General features: G+C 47.3%; 1 protein-coding gene and 1 long non-coding RNA gene across 4 annotated transcripts in view; both read right to left on the reverse strand.

The window, feature by feature from the left end:
* The window catches only part of ACO2 (aconitase 2), a 60959-nt gene extending 41205 nt beyond the window's left edge, over nucleotides 1-19754 (reverse strand). For 2 of the 3 annotated variants that reach the window (XM_073006677.1, XM_073006678.1), the window contains exons 1-2: nucleotides 19627-19677; nucleotides 16099-16221 (exon numbers count right to left, since the gene is read on the reverse strand). In XM_073006677.1, coding sequence (XP_072862778.1) covers nucleotides 16099-16221; nucleotides 19627-19662 — 159 coding nt within the window. In that variant the 5' untranslated portion in view covers nucleotides 19663-19677. Of the gene's footprint in view, nucleotides 1-16098; nucleotides 16222-19626 lie in introns of all 3 variants that reach the window. The other variant, XM_007975912.3, reaches the window with a different exon arrangement.
* LOC103223382 (uncharacterized) lies at nucleotides 19050-19618 on the reverse strand. The gene is made up of 2 exons (XR_493787.3): nucleotides 19304-19618; nucleotides 19050-19221 (listed from the first exon to the last, which is right to left on the reverse strand). It is a non-coding gene; the product is annotated as an uncharacterized lncRNA (long non-coding RNA).
* Nucleotides 19755-19791: the final 37 nt, after the last annotated feature.

Raw genomic sequence — 19791 nt, forward strand, 5'->3', positions numbered from 1 at the left:
AGTTTACTTACAGGAAGTTATCATTATGAAGGAAAAAGAAAAAAAAATGTACCTTTACAATAGTAGAATCTGATTACCACCATTTTAAACCAGAGATCAAACGCGGCACCACCAACAGCAGGACCACCCGACACCAGGGCCTCCTGGTGACCCGGCCTCACCTATGAAGAATTCTTGTCCAGAATGTTTAACCTGCATGTAAGAAACCTTTGGAAACTTACCTCCAGAGTAAGGGAAATACAAGGGGACAAAAGAACAGTGAAACCCAGAAAGTGGACATTCTACAGGAAAACTGGCCTGGTCTCTTCAAAGAGTCAATGTCCTGGGGAAGAAAGGGCTGGGGCAGAGAGTGGCAGTGCTGCTGTAGATTAAGAGAGACATAAATGGAAAAACCAATGCAATGTATGTTTTTTATCAGCTCTTGATGTGGAAAAAGATAGCTATCAAAGACATTTTGGAAGAAATTAAGAATGCGGTCTGGGTATTACTATTAAGACCATTACTATTTGGCTAGTGCAGGGCTCGCAAAACCTGTAATCCCAGCACTTTGGGAGGCTGAGGCGGAAGGATGGTTTGAGACCAGGAGTTTGAGACCAGCCTAGACAATATAGTAAGACCCTGTCTCCACAAAGAAGAAACAAAATTAGCCAAGCATGGTGGCACACACCTGTAGTCCCAGTTCCTTGAGATGCTGAGGTGGGAGGACAGCTTTAGCCCAGAAGGTCAAGGATGCAGTGGGCTGTGATCACGTGTACCACTGCACTCCAGCCTGGACCACAGAGCAAGATCTTATCTCAAAAAAAGGGGGAGGAGGGGGAACTGGATTATTCCAGCTATATCAAAATCACTTGGGAGGTTTTGTAAAAACTCAGCTTCTAGGTCCTATCACTCCCAGAGCTCTGAATCAGATCACCTGCAGTAGGGCCTAAGCATCAGTAAAAGATTACCCGGTTACTCTGAGATAGCCACATCTGGTCATCACTGGACCTGATGTTCTCCAAAGTTCCTTCCAGCCCACAGTCTATAAATATTCCTCCCCAGCAAGCAGGCTCACCAATAAACCCCCTTAATCCCCAAAGGCCTGGGGGAAAGCACAGTAATGTCAGAATGGATTTATCTGAATCAAGGAAGAAACCCCCAGAATCCAGGCCCTTCTGGCTTAGCCACAGCCTTCACCTTCATGTACAAGCAAGGAAGGAAGCAACAAGCTACACATGTGCACATGTGAAATGCAACCCAGTGTTTTGCCTCAGAATGCACATGAGACTCAGAACAGCACTCGATTATGATCAGGCCCCGGGTTGGTCACACAGCTTACTCTTTCTTCTATAAAACAGGGAGAATGGTCGGGCACAGCGGCTCCTGCCTGTAATCCCAGCAGTTTGGGAGGCTGAGGTGGGCGGATCACCCGAGGTCGGGAGTTCGAGACCAGCCTGACACACACGGAGAAACCCCATCTCTACTAAAAATACAAAATTAGCCGGGCTTGGTGGCACATGCCTATAATCCCAGCTACTTGGGAAGGCTGAGGCAGGAGAATCGCTTGAACCTGGGAGGTAGAGGTTGCGGTGAGCCGAGATCACGTCATTGCACTCCAGCCTGGGCAACAAAAGTAAAACTCCATCTCAAAAAAAAAAAAAAAAATCAGGGAGAACGATCCCTCTAGTCTACCTCACTTAACAAAGAATTCATTTAACAATGAATACCTTCCTAGGTGCCAAATGCTGTTACCATGAGGCTTCTAAGCTTTTCCAAGTTAAGGCACATAAACAAAATAATACATTTGGACACCGCAGAGCAGTAAGCAGACTAACCTGCTACCAGGAGGCAACTGGCAGGTTCAGCATGTCACCCTGCTAGGGTGGGGTAAGGCCAGGGCTATCTTGGCACACCCATGTCCCATCTGCTATAGTGCACCTGAGGGATGCTTAGTTGTACCACACTGGACACTGGGAACACCACCATGGGGTCCCTACCATCAAGATTACCATCTGGTAGAATAAGAAAGACTGTAGTATTATAGTTATAGTTGCTATTGTGTACATTAGGTGCAAGATTCAGTGAGGCCACAGAAATATGAGCAATGAAGCACAAAATAAGTCAAGATTTTATCAGATCATGAACTCAAACCAGATCATGTTTGAGTTCAAGTTCAAAAAAACTGGCTAGAGATGTCTGTATTTTGAAGGTGATAACAGGATTTGCTGAAAAGTTGGCCAAGGGGTGTGAGAGAAGGAGTCAAGAATATCACTTAGGTTTTGGACCTAAGTAACTGGAAGAATGGGTTGCTATAAACGAAATGGGGAAGGCAACAGGAAAAGCCGACATGCAGGGTGACACCAGGAGTTTGGTTCTGGACATTGGACTATCTGATACCCAAGTGGAGAGGCCAAAGAGGCAGGTAGATTCTCATCTTAGATAAGCAGCCCTCTAGAGCTCTGTTAATTTGATGATTCATCTAGAAGTATAGATTATCACAACCCAAGATGACCCCAGATCACCAGGAATTTTTTCATTTGACAGATGAGGATATGAATGCCAAGGTCACATACCTAGTTAACAGTAGTTAAGGGCAGAATTCAAGCCCTCCAATTCTCAAGTCAATGCTTTCCCTCCCATACTACCTCCCCAATTTAAACTAACGTCTTCCTGATTCATTAAGTATTTCTCCAGTCCCAGACTATGTGTTGTGGTGCCTGAATTTTAGATGAGAAAACATGTCAAGTAATCACTTATGAGACTGTGTAAGTGACTGTAAGAGAAGTGCTTGACAGAAAAGTTAAGCTGCTATAACAGCATAAAGCTGGACAGCCTAATCTAGAATTGGGGAAGGGTTTCTCCAATAAAGTGATGTTTGATCTGAGGCTAAACAAATGGGCTTTAGGGGAAGGAGTCCAGGGAATCTGGCACACAGAGAATAGCATATGCAAGAAAGCACTTGCAACTGAAAGAAAAGAAAACCAGCCAAGCATGGTGGCTCATGCCTGTAATCTCAGCACTCTGGGAGGCCAAGGTGGGTGAATCACCTGAGGACAGGAGTTCGAGACCAGCCTGGCCAACATGGTGGAACCCTGTGTCTATTAAAAACACAAAAATTAGCCAGATGTAGTGGTGGGAGCATGTAATCCCAGCTACTTGGGAGGCTGAGGCAGGAGAATCGCTGGAACCTGGGAGACGGAGACTGCAGTGAGCTGAGACCGCGCCACTACACTCCTGCTAAGGCAGGAGGATTGCTTGAGCTCAGGAGTTCAAGATCAGCCTGGGCAACATAGTGAGACCTAGTCACTATTAAAAAAAAAAAAATTACCGGCCGGGCGCGGTGGCTCACGCCTGTAATCCCAGCACTTTGGGAGGCCAAGGCAGGAGGATCACGAGGTCAAGAGTTCGAGACCAGCCTGGCCGACATGGCAAAACCCTGTCTCTACTAAAAACAAAAATTAGCTGGGTGTGGTGGCGGGTACCTGTAATCCCAGCTACTCGGGAGGCTGAGGCAGGAGAATCTCTTGAACCCGGGACGCGGAGGTTGCAGTGAGCCGAGATTGTGCCACTGCACTTCTAGCCTGGCAACAGAGCAAGACTCTGTCTCAAAAAAAAAAAAATTACCAGAATTTTTCCTCTGCTATAAAAAGCAAGATGTATTTCATGGAGAAAATATAGAAAAATGATAAAACACACAATTTTACAGACTCCCTGAAGCCCATCCAGGGACATCTACCATCATCACCCTTCCACCAGCCTCCCTGGCCTGGTATCTTGAGGGTCCCTAATACTCAGCAACTCCAAGCAAGGCACCAAACACTAGTCTATGCTGCATCTCTCCCTCCCTACAATCCCTGGCACCATGGAATCCATTGTACTCACAATGAACAGGTGTCAGGGCTGACATTTCTGAGGAAATACAACCATGATAATACTAATCCTTATTAGTGATATTTGATTTTTTTTTTTGGAGACGGAGTCTCGCTCTGTCGCCCAGGCTGGGGTGCAGTGGCGCGATCTCGGCTCACTGCAAGCTCCGCCCCCCGGGTTCACGCCATTCTCCTGCCTCAGCCTCCCGAGTAGCTGGGACTACAGGCGCCGCCACCTCGCCCGGCTAGTTTTTTGTATTTTTTAGTAGAGACGGGGTTTCACCGTGTTAGTTAGCCAGGATGGTCTCGATCTCCTGACCTCGTGATCCGCCCGTCTCGGCCTCCCAAAGTGCTGGGATTACAGGCTTGCACCACCGCGCCCGGCCGATATTTGATATTTTTGTTTTTAATTTTTTTTTGATCAGAGTAGCATCTTTATGCATTATTAAAATTTAAAAACTATCATTATAAAGGAAACCAGGACTCAAGTCCCAACCCCCCATTTATCTGCCCCAAAGACAACAAACTTCAACACTTGGTGTACTTATCACAAATTCATCCTCAAACTCTCCATCAGCTACGACACTCAATATTATGAATGCGTCAGGAGATCCACCAGCCCCGTGATCTCCTGGAGCCTCTGTCTCCTTCCCCATAAGGTCTCATACCTCTCTGGAACTCACATCCATTAGTATCCTTAGAATATCCTGTCCTTCTCTTGAGTTGGATTCTTGTTTCCTGGATTCAATGGCTTTTTCTTAGATTACTCTTGTTTTGCGACAACACATCCTCAAGTATCTGCCATCCTTCCACCTCAGCCTCCTAAAGTGCTAGGATTAGAGGTGTAAACCACCATGCCCAATACAGTATTATTTAAGGAAGGATAATGATGATGCCTTGGGCTTTTTTTTTTTTTTTTTTTTTTGAGACGGAGTCTCACCTTGTCGCCCAAGCTGGAATGCAGTGGTGCGATCTCCACTCACTGCAACCTCCGCCTCCCCGGTTCAAGCGATTCTCCTGCCCCAGCCTCCTAAGTAGCTGGGATTACAGGCGTGCGCCACAACGCTCAGCTAATTTTTGTATTTTAGTAGAGATGGGGTTTCACTATGTTGGTCAGGCTGGTCTCGAACTCTTGACCTTGTGATCCACCCGCCTCGGCCTCCAAAGTGCTGGGATTACAGGCATGAGCCACCATGCCCAGCTGGGCATATTTTTAAATTCTTTTCTTTTTTTTTTTGAGACGGAGTCTCACTCTGTCGCCCATGCTGGAGTACAGTGGCACAATCTTGGCTCACTGCAACCTCTGCCTCCTGAGTTCAAGTGATTCTCCTGCCTCAGCCTCCTGAGTAGCTGGGATTACAGGCATGCACCACCACGCCCAGCTATTTTTTGTATTTTTAGTAGAGACAGGGCTTTGCCATGTTGGCCAAGCTGGTCTTGAACTCTTGACCTCAAGTGATCCGCCCGCCTTGGCCTCCCAAAGTGCTGGGACTACAGGCGTAAGTCACTGCACCCAGCCATATTTTTTAAAAATAACTTTACAGAGTTCTGTTTTTATTTCCTGATTCCAAAAGTAAAACATACTCAATGCTCAGTTCAACCTCAGGCCACAGAGACATTCCTGAGATCACCCATAAGGCCATCCGACACAGTTTTCCCAAAACCGGGAAATGGGAAAATTTTTTCCCATACTTGGAGCCCACGTCTCAGGCCTGGTAAATCCCAGGCCCTCATCTAGAAGAAATACTTTCACTGTGCCCTTGCCCTCCACTTTCCCCCACTTTCTGGGGAACAGAGGGGCCGAGGCAGAAAATCTCCTCTCATAACTCCCATAAGCCCCCTGGTTCAACATGACTAGGTCAGGAAGCTCACTCTCTTCCAGAAAGCCTATTCTACTGGTCAGTTCTAAGATTTTAAACCAATGCTTCTTAAATCAAATGAAAATGTGCCCCCATTACATCGTTCCAGCTTTGGAGATCTGAGCTTAAATCCCAGCTCTGCCCCTTACAAGCTGTATAACCTTATCTTATTTAATCCCTCTAAACATCACTTTTTCCCATCTGTAAATGGGGATAATGCCTTCAGAGGCTGCAGTGAGGATGAAAGGAGAGAATCTAGATCAGAGCCTGGCACATGACAGGCCTAACTTCCTAGTCCTACCCTTTGGAACCAGATTAAATGAGGCTACTTAGTCTTCCACAATCAACCCTTCAAATCACTGAAAACCACAATTGTGTCTTCTCCATCCTAAGCATCCCTATAGCACTTCCTCAGCCACAAAACAACTTCCTAATTTTACACCTAAGTGGGAGTCTCCCATCAGGGTGACCAGTAGCCAGACGCCCACAGATCTGTTTTGGAGTAAATATCACCTCCCGCACATCTCTGTGCCAGTGACTCTTGTGAACCTTGCTGTGCATAGCTCAGCCTCCCTGCCTGAACTTGCAGAGGCTCAGAGATGGGAAGGGTCCTGCCTAAGGTCAAAAAGCTGGCAACTTGCAGAGGCCAAGATTTTCCCCCAACCTCTGCTTCAGGCCCAGCGGCCAGATGGGCTGAGTCCTCCACGTGGGTTGTCGGTACCAACCGCTGACCCTGAGTGCCTTTGTTGGAGTCTAGCTGGAGAAGCCACAAATCTCCAGGGCTTCCAGGGAGTAAGGGAGGCTCTGCTGATCCTGCATCTACCAACACAGGACAGTGGGCAAATGCTGAGGGAAGGGGCATCCCCACAGGAGACCCCCACATGGGAGCCAGGCACCACACAGCTAGGCAAGACAAAGGAAGAAAGGACACTGCGGGCGAGATGACAACGGCTCTCTTACCCTAACAATTGTGCTAAGTGGGACTACTACAGGTCATTCTGTCCCTTTTTTAGATGAGAAGACAGAGACTTGGACCAGACGGGAAAGTAAAGTCCACTAAAATATAAGCTCCATGGGGACAAAAAATGGTCTATTCTGGTCACAATATATTCAGAACCTAGGATAATGTCTAACACATAGAAGTTCGAAAAAGACTTACTGATGAAATGGATGAAGGCAGAGCCGTGACACGAACACCAGCCTTCCGGATTGTGCCTTCATACTCAAGTTAAGTGCCTCTGGCAGAGGCCGTGGTGAGCAACAGCACCGGTTCAGAGCCGTGGCAGATGGGAAAAGGGCCCACCCCACGGCACATCACACGTACACCCACTCAGAACTCCCTGCAACCCCACTCGGCCAAGGTCAGACATGCTGCCCTCTTCCCAAAGGATGGAGGTCTTCCCTTGGGACCACTTGTATTCAGAGAATACTACAATCCAAATGGACTGACTGATTCTCCAGCAGGCTTCTGCCCACCTTGTCAAGCATGGTGCACACAGCAGTGCTTGTTGGGGAGCCATGTACCCGTGAACCCCAGCACACAGAGCAAGCTACAGAGCTGAGGGGGCTGATCCACCCAAACACACCAGGGTCCAGGAGAGGCCAGGTCTCTTGAGACAGTTGCTTTAACAAGTGACAGGGGCCGGGCGCAGTGGCTCATGCCTGTAATCCCAGCACTTTGGGAGGCCGAAACGGGCGGATCACGAGGTCAGGAGATCGAGACCATCCTGGCTAACACAGTGAAACCCTGTCTCTACTAAAAATATAAAAAAAATTAGCTGGGCGTGGTGGCGGGCGCCTGTAGTCCCAGCGACTCGGGAGGCTGAGGCAGGAGAATGGCGTGAACCCGGGAGGCGGAGCTTGCAGTGAGCTGAGATCAAGCCACTGCACTCCAGCCTGGGTGACAGAGCGAGACTGTCTCAAAAAAAAAAAAAGGCTGAGGCAGGAGAATGGCGTGAACCCGGGAGGCAGAGCTTGCAGTGAGCCGAGATCCGGCCACTGCACTCCCGCCCGGGCGACAGAGCGAGACTCCATCTCAAAAAAAAAAAAAAAAACAAGTGACAGGAAGTCACCAAGCACCTGTCAGAGTGCCACCATGGAAACACTCCAAGACAAGTGCCGAGTCACAGAAACAGCATCCACTCTAGGGCTGGAGGGATCTGGCTTGGAATCTCAGCTTCCCTAGCTGTGGGACCTCAGATAAGATTCTTTACCTCTCTGAGCCTTAATTGCCTCTTCTGTAACATGGGGGTAAAAGAGCAGAGATTTTGGCCAAGGGTAATGGCTCATGCCTGTAATCCCAGCACTTTAGGAAGCCGAGACAGGTGGATCACCACCACTCCTGAGCCCAGGAGTTCAAGACCAGCTTAGGCAACAAAGTGAGACCCCATCTCTACAAAAAAAACTACAAAAATTAGCCAGGCATGGTGGTGTGTATCTATAGTCTGAGCTACTCAGGAGGCTGAGGTGGGAGAATTGCTTGAACCCAGAAGTCTGAGGCTGCTGTGAGCCAAGATCGAGCCTCTGTACTGCAGCCTGGGTGACAGAGCAAGACTCTATCTCGGAAGAACAACAACAACAAAAAAAAAGGCAGAGATTTTGTGAGGATTAGAAAGACTTGTAAATACAGAGGAAAAAAGTCTAGAGTGATAAACACAAAATTCCCCTGGGGACTGGGACGGGGAGAAGAGAGGTTTTCTGAATATACTGCATCCTGTAACAAAAAAATATACGAAAGGCATAGAGCTTGGTAGCTGGGTTTCTGGCAGCCATTCAATAAACATAAGCTGCTATTACTCAGTTCTCCGGGGAGAATGAGAGGCTGCTACTAAAACGTGGCCTGCCTGCATACTGGGGAGAGGATTATAGGCAGATGTTTTTCCACTATGCCCCCTTATTCTCCCTCCCAGTCACCAAAGATCAGAGCCCCAGGGCAGGTCCCAAGCACCAGGACAGCACATCTTGGAACTGAAAGGGAACTGAAAAGGCCTCATCTATCCACTCTTTCTGCATTTGAATGCCTAACACACTCACCCAACCTAGCCAAGTTGTCTCCAGCAGTGGGGAACTCATACATTATAAGGCAGCCCATTTCACAGAAGGATGACTTCAGGCTCACATCTCTTAGCAACTAACTGCCTAGCCCTTCCTGGCAGAGAAGTCTCAGGTGGACTCTAAGCGGGCAACACAGAAATGCCCATCAGTCCACACCCTCCTAAGAAGCATCTTCCCACACCTCCACTGCAGGGCTCCTAACGATTTTCTCCCCCTCCTGGTAGGCGACGCCTGGCTCCTCTCCTAAGAAACCAAAGCTAAACAATTCCCTCCTGCCAGCAGGCAGTCAGCTAGCTTGGTTGCTATGCAACTGGCAGGCACAGAAGTGATGCAGTCCTTTTCAGAGGCTTGGAAAGGGAGCAAGGCGCCATGTCTCTCCAAGTCAGAGCCTCTAAATGGGTACCAGAGGCAGCAGGGGGTTCCTTTAAGGAATAGGCTGATGACAGATTAGCTCATGTGACTAATTCTCTTTTGCTGCCCACATCAGTCATACACTGTGAACTGCATACAAATCCCAAGCACTGCTCTGGCCCCACAGGCAGCAGCTCTGCACCTACACACTTGAGATGGGCACCCTCTGCAAGCTCAACAGGCAGCCCGTGAGGCTGAGCCGAAGCTCAGTCAAGGAATAAAGCTGCCTCTGTGCAACCCACCCCTCTAGCCTCTCCCCCACCAGCCTCGCTGATATTTAGGGCAGGAGACAATCACAGTCCCAAAGACATACACCCAAACGGGCACAGAGCCGACTGAACTGTGTCCCCTATATCCAGCCCACTCGACAGAGATCAGTTTCTACTCCCTCTGGGGAATTGGTTTGGCTGACTGATAAAAAGCCTGGGTTCTGCAGTCAAATCTGCATTCATGTGCTAGCTGTGACCTCAGATGAGCTATTTAACCTCTCTGGGACTCAGTTTCATCATTGTGAAACAGGCTACTCATATGTACTTCTTAGGGTTGTTGTGAAGGACAAATGAGGCAATATTTGTAAAACAAGACCTAGTTCTGTGACTGGCGCAGAGGGCCTGATTACTCAGCAGATGGTGGGTAATGTGTTTCTCTGCTCCTCCAGGCCTGGATGGGCATCTGCCATTGTCAGTGGGCGGACCAAACACACCACCACTACATGCATCTTCCAGGATGGGTGGCTGAGGCTGTATTTAGCCCCATCCAGCAAATCCCCCCACCTACTCCTTGCTTCAGCGCCATGTATTATAGTTATTTAGATGACTTCTCCCTCACCACCCTAAAAGCTCTTCCACAGATAGGGCCCTTGTCTTAGATCAGCTCTGTGAACACACTCATGACACCGTGAGTGCTTATAAATACCACAAGCACAGATATCCTGCAGAAGGTGAAGGAGCCCGGCTACAAGGAACTAAAGAAGTGTGGCATACAAAAAAATTAACCGGGTGTGGTGGTGCATGCCTCTGGTCCCAGCTACTTGGGAGGTTGAGGCAGGAGAATCGCTTGAGCCCCAGAGGCGAAGGTTGCAGTGAGCAGAGATCGTGCCACTGCACTCCCACTTGGGCTACAGAGTGAGACTCCTTCTCAAAACAAACAAACAAACAAACAAAAAAACAGAAGTGTGGCAGGGACAGGGTGGGGGTTTTAAAGGAACTCCAGATACTTCTTTGGTAAGTCCCACAAATGCCCACAGAATTAAAGCTCCCAATCAGAAACCATCTCAATCTCTCCAGGGGGAAAGCAGAAATACTTGCCAGGCCTCAATTCACCAAGGGCCTAGACTTGAATATTTCATGATAAAAATAAATACTGCAAATATAACTCTAAAGCTCACTTCCCCAATGTTGTCCTTAGATAATTAAAAAACTAAACCAAAAGATTCATTTCTACCTCTTCCCCTAAAAAACAGTATTGAAAGGGTTTTCTTGGCCAGGCGTGGTGGCTCACGCCTGTAATCTCAATATTTTGGGAGGCTGGGACAGGTGCACCACTTGAGGTCAGAAGTTAGAGACCAGCCTTGTCAACAGGGTGAGACCCGTCTCTACTAAAATAAAAATGCAAAAATTAGCTGGGCGTGGTGGTGCATGCCTGTGATCCCAGCTAAGTGGGAGACTGGGGCAGGAGAATCGCTTGAACCCAGTAAGTGGAGGTTGCAGTAAGATCGGGCCACTGCATCCAGACTGAGTAACACAGTGAGACTCTGTCTTGGGGGTAAAAAAAAAAAAAAAAAAAAAAAAAGGTTTCCTTCAACAACTACCACCTATCTGTTATCTGGGGAGACGATGGGAGGAACAAGCAATTCTCACAACTGGTTTTTTTTTTTTTTGAGACAGAGTCTCGCTCTGTTGCCCAGGCTGGAGTGCAGCAGTGTGATCTTGGCTCACTGCATCCTCTGCTTTCTGAGTTCAAGTGATTCTTCTGCCTCAGCCTCCCAAGTAGCTGGTACTACAAGCGCATGCCACCTTACCTGGCTCATTTTTGTATTTTTAGTAGAGACGGGGTTTCACTACATTGGCCAGACTGGTCTCAAACTCCTGACCTCATGATCCACCCATCTCGGTCTCCCAAAGTGCTGGGACTACAGGCATGAGCCACTGCGCCCGGCCACAACTGGTCTTTTTTAAACGTATGAGCTGAGGATAAAGGCTGGGGTGATGGACGACATGGGCCATCTGCAGGGGCTGGAGACAGAAACGAATATTCACCAAGTGCCTCTATCCTGCACCGGATTTGCCCCAAGTACTTTATCCACACAATCCCACGACTACCCTGTGAGGCAGAAGGCATTGTGCCCATTTTACGGATAAGGAAACTGAAGCTCTGGAATGCTAACTATTTTGCCCAGGGTCATGCAGCAAGGTGGAATTCCAGGCCTGGCTCCAAAGCTAGTACCCTTTCTTCTGGCCCAGGTTCTGCAAAATAAAACTAAGGAAACCATTCTCCCTACCTTTAATTTACTTGGGAGGCTGAGACAGGAGAATTAGGTTCAAGTGATTCTCCTGCCTCAGCCTCCCAAGTAAACGGGATTACAGGCACATGCCACCATGCCTAGCTAATTTTTTGTGTTTTAGTAGAGACAGGGTTTCACCATGTTGGCCAGGCTGGTATTGAACTCCTGACCCCAAGTGATCCACCCACCTCGGCCTCTCAAAGTCCTGGGATTACAGGCATGAGTCACCATGCCCAGCCCATTCTCCCTACCTTTCAAGACTTCCAAATGAAGATATTCCACAAGGGGAAAATCTGTCCCTACTCTCAATCTTAGAAATGCCCTATTCCTAAAATAATATCAGAAACTATTCACAATGCTTTTTTTTTTTTTTTTTTTTTTTTTTTTTTTGAGACAGTCTCACTCTGTTGCCCAGGCTTGAGTACACTGGCACAATCCCGGCTCACTGCAAGCTCTGCCTACCAGGTTCAAGCAATTCTCGTACCTCAGCCTCCTGAGTAGCTGGGTCTACAGGCGACCACCAACACACCTGGCTAATTTTTTTCTATTTTTAGTAGTGATGGGGTTTCACCATGTTGGCCAGGCTGGTCTCGAACTCCTGACCTCAGGTGATCCGCCTGCCTCAGCCTCCCCAAGTGCTGGGATTACAGGTGTGAGCCACCACGTCTGGTCTTTTTTTTTTTTAAGACAGAGTTTCATTCTTATTGCCCATGCTGGAGTGCAACTGCACAATCTTGACTCACTACAACCTCCACCTCCCAGGTTCAAACGATTCTCCTGTCTTAGCCTCCCACGTAGCTGAGATTACAGGCATGCACCACCACACCTAATTTTGTATTTTAAGTACAGACGGGGTTTCACCACGTTTGTCAGGCTGGTCTTGAACTCCTGACCTCAAATGATCCACCTGCCTTGGGCTCCCAAAGTGCTGGGATTATAGGCATGAGGCACCACACCCGGCTCACAGTGCTTTATAGCACATCAAACAGAGTCACAACAACTTTTTAAATATTAGGCCTTCAGAACCTTTCTTAACTGAAGGGTAGTTATTAATTACACCGTTTTGCAGATGTGTAACTAACTGCAGGACCACAGAGAGTTGAGACTTTGCCCGAAGCTACACAGTAAGCCAGTGGCAGAAGTCTTCCCAAGGCTCCCGATGGTCTATCTGCCAATGGTCTATCTGCCGTCTTTTTTTTTTTTTTTGAAACAGAGTTTCACTCCTGTTGCCCAGGCTGGAGTGCAGTGGCGTGATCTCAGCTCACCACAATCTCCGCCTCCTGAGTTCAAGTGGTTCTCCTGCCTCAGCCTCCCAAGTAGCTAGGATCACAGGCATGCACGCCATGCCCAGTTAATTTTTTTTTTTTTTTGTATTTTTAGTAGATAGAGACGGGGTTTCATCATATTGGCCAGGCTGGTCTCAAATTCCTGACCTTGTGATCCGCCCACCTCAGCCTCCCAAAGTGCTGGGATTACAGGCATGAGCCACCGCGCCCGGCCCATTTGTTGCTTTTTAAAGGCTACAAGAAGCCTCTCTGCAATACCTTCTCTCTTTCATGCTGAGAGGCCTAGAGCCCACCACTGCCATCCAAACCAGGTGCTGGGAAAACCAGGCCCATCAAAGAAAACTGGAGCCAAGAAAGATTTAACACTCACTTTAAATACTTCCCACTGGCCGGGTGCATTGGCTCATGCCTATAATTCCAGCACTTTGGGAGCCCAGGAGTTCAAGACCAGCTTGGGTGACATGGCAAGATCCCCATCTCTACAAAAAATAAAAAATTAGTTGGGCATGGTGCCACACACCTCTAGTCCCAGCTACTAGGGAGGCTGAGGTGGGAGGATTACTTAGGCCCAGGAGGTTGAGGCTGCAGTAAGCTATAATTACACCACTGCACTACAGCCTGGGTGACAGAATGAGGCCCTATCTCAAAAAAAAAAATTCTTTTTTTTTTTTTTTTTTTTTTTTTTAATAAAAAAGGTAAGCATTTACAAGATGGCCCTCTTGGATACACACCAGGTTTCCCAATAAAATCAGATAGGACAGAGTCCACATGAAACGAGATGCTCATACTCTACTCAAGTGAGGGCCCCTGGGTAAGACACTTGACGTCATCTGGCTTTCTCACCTGTGAAATAAAGTACTTGAGAATTGATGAAAGAATCAAGAATTTATCAATGAGATTCTGCCCTTAGCTAATTTTTATAAGTACTGAGGAGGCTGGGTGCGGTGGCTCACGCCTGTAATCCCAGCACTTTGGGAGGCCGAGGCAGGCGGATCACGAGGTCAGGAGATCGAGACCATCCTGGCTAACACAGTGAAACCCCGTCTATACTGAAAATACAAAAAAATTAGCCGGACGTGGTGGCAGGCACCTGTAGTCCCAGCTACTTGGGAGGCTGAGGCAGGAGAATGGCGTGAACATGGGAGGCGGAGCTTGCAGTGAGCCGAGATCACGCCACTGCACTCCAGCCTGGGCAACAAAGCGAGACTCTGTCTCAAAAAAAAAAAAAAAAAAAAAAAAAAAAGAAAAGAAAAAAGGCCTGGCTGGGCACGGTGGCTCACGCCTAGAATCCCAGCACTTTGGGAGGTTGAGATGGGCGGATCACGAGGTCAGGAGATGGAGACCATCCTGGCTAACACGTGAAATCCTGACTCTACTAAAAATACAAAAAAAATGAGCTGGGTGTGGTGGCGGGCGCCTGTAGTCCCAGCTACTTGGGAGGCTGAGGCAGGAGAATGGCATGAACCCAGGAAGCAGAGCTTGCAGTGAGCCGAGATCGCACCACTGCACTCCAGCCTGGGCGACAGAGCAAGACTCTGTCTCAAAAAAAAAAAAAAAAAAAAAAAAAATTACTGTGCAAACACACGACCACTGAATTCAAGCTCACCCATCCCTCAGTTACTAAGACCCCAAACCAAGGAGTCACCCTTATTCTCTATCCCTCCCATGTGCCAACCCATCTGCCTCTGAATATATCCCAATTTAGAATACATCTCATTATCTCCACCCCCAGACCCTAGTCCCAGACACCTCTGCCATTCCTGGGATGACTCCAACAGTCCCACACTGTTCTCCCTGCCTCCTCCTTTTGACCCTCTATGGTCCATCATGCACACAGCAGCCCGGATGATCAGATCATGTCACTCCCTGGCTTAAAATCTTCCAGTGGATTTTCACTACACTTGGATTTCCTTACCGAAGCCTGCCTGACCCTAGCCCCAGCCTCTTGGTCAGACCTTTTGCTCCTCAGGACACTGTAGCAACACTGGCCTTAGCTCTTATCCTCAACACACTCAGCTCATACCTAGATGGGTGCTTTGCACATGCTCCTTCTATTTGAAGTCTCCTCCAAAAATGCTGAACAGCTGTGTTTGTATCATCTAAGTCTTAGTTCAGATGTCACCTCTTCTACGAGGTCTTCCCCAAATATCCCAGTTAAAAATGCCATGTTCCCACCCCAATCTCTCTACCTTATCTTTCCCACAACACTCAGTAATACAATATTCTTATTTTTCTACTTATTTTCCCCAGGACTACAATTTAAGCCCCACTATTCTTGGTCACTACTGCATCCCCAGTGTCTAGAACAACGATAGGCAGTGTTAGACATTAAGCTTTTTCTTTTTTCTTCTTGAGACATTAAGCTTTTTCTTTTTTTTTCTTGAGAGAGTTTCATTCTTGTTGCCCAGGCTGCAGTGTAATGGCGCGATCTCGGTTCACTGCCACCTCCGCCTCCTGGGTTCAAGTGATTCTTCTGCCTCAGCCTCCTGAGTGGCTGGGATTACAGGTATGTGCTACCACACCCAGCTTATTTTGTGTTTTTATTAGCGATTGGGTTTCACCATGTTGGCCAGGCTGGTCTTGAATTTCTGATCTCAGGTGATGCACCCGCCTCGGCCTCCCAATGTGCTGGGAATACAGGTGTAAGCCACCCAGCCCGGCCAAAGCGTTCAAAGAACATTGTGAAGCAATTGGTTTGAAAGGCAATGATGTGCTCCCTTAATCCTCAGGATGGTGTCCCTGTTCCCTCTGTCCACATCTAAGATGGAAGCTTATTTAACAATTCATTCATTCACTCAATTCTAGTAACAACTGATATCTGGGAAGGTTATCACAGTGACCATACAACCAGAATCATCTATTTCACAATTCAAACCAAGATTTGATTTTAAGACAGCACAGAGAATTTCTGCCAAATATTTTTGTAGGTAACTGCCATCACAAATTTACATGCAAGAGGTTACATGACTTCCCCCAAGGTCACATGAAACCTCAAAACTCCAGTTATCTCAAGGCAAAACCAAACACCTAATAAACATATTTTCAACTGCTCAACCCCTCTTGTGTACTACTCAGTCATATGCACAAAAATAAATGCTAAAAAACAGAGAGTAAATGTAGTTTTTCAAAAATCTCACCTCCTTGGCTGGTTGCAGTTGGCTCACACTTGTAATCTCAGCACTTTGGGAAGCCAAGCCAGGAGGATTGCTTGAGCACAGGAATTTGAGACCAGCCTGGGCAACATCGTGAGACCCCCATTTCTTTAAAAAACAAAACAAAACAAAAACCCACATCCTATTTTCTTGTTTCTAATCTTACTATCTGGTAGCAGGTACTGTCAAACAAGAGTACACATTCAGCTTAGCACTGTTCTGAGGTTATGGTGCATCTATGGATCCACAGGTTGAGCTCGATGCCAAAGGGAAGGAGTATAGTGCCAGTTGCCAAGCCCCCAGGCTTCGGAATCAGACATGTCCAGATTCAAATCATACCTACTAACAACTACTGATAAGGGCCTAGGCCTTATTTTGTTTCGAGACGGAGTCTCGCTCTGTCACCCAGGCTGGAGTGCAGTGGCGTGACTGCAGCTTACTGCAACCTCCGCCTCCTGGGTTCAAGGGATTCTTCTGCCTCAGCCTCCTGAGTAGCTTGGACTACAGGCGCGAGCCACCATGCCTGGCTAATTTTTGTATTTTTAGTAGAGATGGAGTTTCACCATATTGGCCAGGCTGGTCTTGAACTCCTGACCTTGTGATATACCTGCCTCAGTCTCCCAAAGTGCTGGGATTATAGGCGTGAGCCACCGTGCCTGGCGACGTATTTATTTAGCAATTATACAGCCCTTACTAAGTACCAGGAAGGGTTCTAAATACTTTGCAACTATTACATGATTGAAACAGATATATTCTTTTTATTGTATCTAAAGGCAAGAAAACAGGTGCGGAGAGGTTGAGTTGAGTAACTTACCCAAAACCACAGCTATATGAGTATTAGAGTTATTACAGAATTCAAATCTAGGTTGTCTGATGCCAGAGTCCATGCTCTCAACCATAACAGTACGTTTGCTCTCTCATTCTGTTTCTTCATCTATAAATCAGGCTAATAAGCCTGACTCATCTCACAGAGTCATGTGAAATTAGTCATACACAGTAAGATAAATGCTAGGTACTCTTAGTGCTGGGAGTAACACCTATCATTCTATTATCTACCTTCACCTTTGGTCCAGCCAAGGAAAGAAAAATACGAATTTGGCTGAGAAAGATCTCCAAGGCCCTCTGCAGTCAGGTACATTAGAATACAGTGGAAGTTCCACAAGAACAGGGACTGTCTTTGCTTACCACGGTATTCAGAACAAGCAGTGGGCGCTCAGTAAATATATGGTGAATGAAGTAGGAATGAATTGACTACAGACATAGGGTTCTGCATACATGACTATTAAGGTGGTAACCATCATTTCTCAAATGTATCTAAGCACAAAAGAACAAAAGAGGTAAATGTACAAGCTTCTCAGAGAAACCGTGTTAGTTGGTTACTTGAGACAGCCTGGTTATTGGGAGGCAGTGTGCAAACTGCATAATATTGTTCATTCGTCTCAGCTGAAGGAACAAATAAGGAGACCAGGATTTTAATCCTGACTCTGCTACTGGAAGTCACCCAGGCTCTCAAGGTCTTAAATTTTCCACCTGCAAAAGAGGTTAGTCGACATGATGGTCGTAAACTCATTCTACTTACTCATCACTTTCTAACATCCAGTTGCTGAATATACATTTGTTTAATGAAGATCATCCTCAATTGACAATGGATTCAGGAAGTAACTTACTCAAGGTCACAGGATCAGGAAAGAATATGAACTACAGCCCAGATCTCCTTTTACACCAGTCTGATAGTCATACTTTCCAAGATCCTTTTCAGTTCAAAATGGTGTGATATTATTCTTCTCTTCCAAGTTCGAGAACTCTATAATCATTTATCTTACCAAATAATCTTGACTGACTCCCTTAACTCATGAGACAGGAAGAAACAACTGTTTCCACATCATTAACCTAGAGAATCAAAAGACTTGAAGAGGCCAGATGGGGTGGCTCACACCTGTAATCCCAGGACTTTGGGAGGCTGAGGCAGGCCGATTACTTGAGGTCAGTAGTTTGTGACCAGCCTGGTCAACATGGTGAAACCCTGTCTCTACTAAAAATACAAAAATTAGTCAAGCATGGTGGCACACGCCTGTAACCCAGCTACTCGGGAAGCTGAGGCAGGAGAGTCACTTGAACCTGGGAGGCAGAGTTGCAGCCAGCCAAGATTGCACCATTGCACTCCAGCCTGGGTGACAGAGCAAGACTCTGTCTCAAAGGAAAAAAAAAAGACGTGAAGAGATAATTAGGTGCAATCGTTTGCCTTTGCCCAGAATTGAGATCAGAAATATTTTCTTTCAGATAAAAGATTTTATTTTAAACCACATGGTTTAAATGTAAGCAATGTGATTAAAAATAACTTCAAGTACCACAATGCTTCCTGAGAGTACAATGCATAACAACTTGTAAAATTCTATTATCAAAGTTGCGCCACTGGATCCAAAAAAAGATTCACAAAGTTAACTGTGAAAGGTTGACAGGGAATGTCTACAGATGCTTGCTTCATTTTTATTAACGAAGGACACATTTGACATTGAACCTTTGAGTATAACACCTTCCCAGGGCTGTCAAGTTAGAAGTGAAAAAATCATCTGGCAGTCGGTCAGCTTTCTAGATAGCTCCTAACGGGGGAGTCAAGGTCAAACTGGAGTCTCCTTATCCTCCCATATTTGACAAGCAACTTACTGTGAGCTCAAAGTATTCGTACTGCATTCTGACAAACAGAAATAATCGCACCCTGGTTCAGAAAGTTCTGTGAGGGCAGGCTGACATAAACAAGAACTCAGTGGTGGTAGGGCCCATGCTTCTGCCACAGCACTTCGGTGACACTCTAAGAACCAGAACTTCCACCTACTTTCTACCAGTTTTATCACCTATCAAATGAGAAAAATCATCTCATTCCTATGATTACATGAATCAAATAATATTATGAAGAATTAAAAAACAGTCCTCAAATCTTGTGCAAACGTGAGAGACTATTATTATTATTTACTACGTAGGGGCCCAGAAGACCACCTCCCCCCCTCGGGCATTCCATGTTCCGCAGGGTCCTCAAAAGGTGGTACAGGGTCCTAGTTTCTTCTCCAGACTCCAGGCCTGGCAACCGTAGATGCTGTCATGTCTCTGTTGCTAAGAGATGGGAAGTGAGGCCTCAGGAACTGGGCCTAGAAGGCTCAACAAGGACCGCGCCCCCTAGTCACCTTGTCCTCACCTTGAGGAATGGAAAGACACCCCACGGGAGCAGGGAATGCTGTCCTCAAAAAGAAAGAGGTGCCTCCGCTCTTCACCCGGCCGCCGCTGCTTGGGCCCACGCTTCTTGCGAAGCGGGGACAGGGCCAGGAAAGCTGACTGTGCCGGGGACGCCTTGACCTAGGGCACCAGAGGAGCGGACACGGGTGCCGGGCCCACAACCGGAACAGGTACACGAGAAGTTGGCCCCAGGTCGGGCCCGCCTCGCCCTGCCTCGCCCATAGCCGCCGGCACAGTAGGAGGCACCCCGCCCCCGCGAACCCAGAGGTCCCTGAGCTCGCTCACCTGCAGCCGAGTCACCAGTAGGCTGTAGGGCGCCATTTTGTGCACTGACAAAGATGAGGTCGCATGCAAGTGACGTCCCACACGGCGCCTTTTAAAGCCTTTGGGCAGGGGCGTGCCCGGAAGAGTGGGGCGTCACGGTGAAGGCGAGGCCTCCCTAGAGGCGCC

The sequence above is a fragment of the Chlorocebus sabaeus genome, chromosome 19 (genome assembly GCF_047675955.1).
Source record: "Chlorocebus sabaeus isolate Y175 chromosome 19, mChlSab1.0.hap1, whole genome shotgun sequence".
In the NCBI taxonomy this organism is placed as follows: Eukaryota; Metazoa; Chordata; class Mammalia; order Primates; family Cercopithecidae; genus Chlorocebus; species Chlorocebus sabaeus.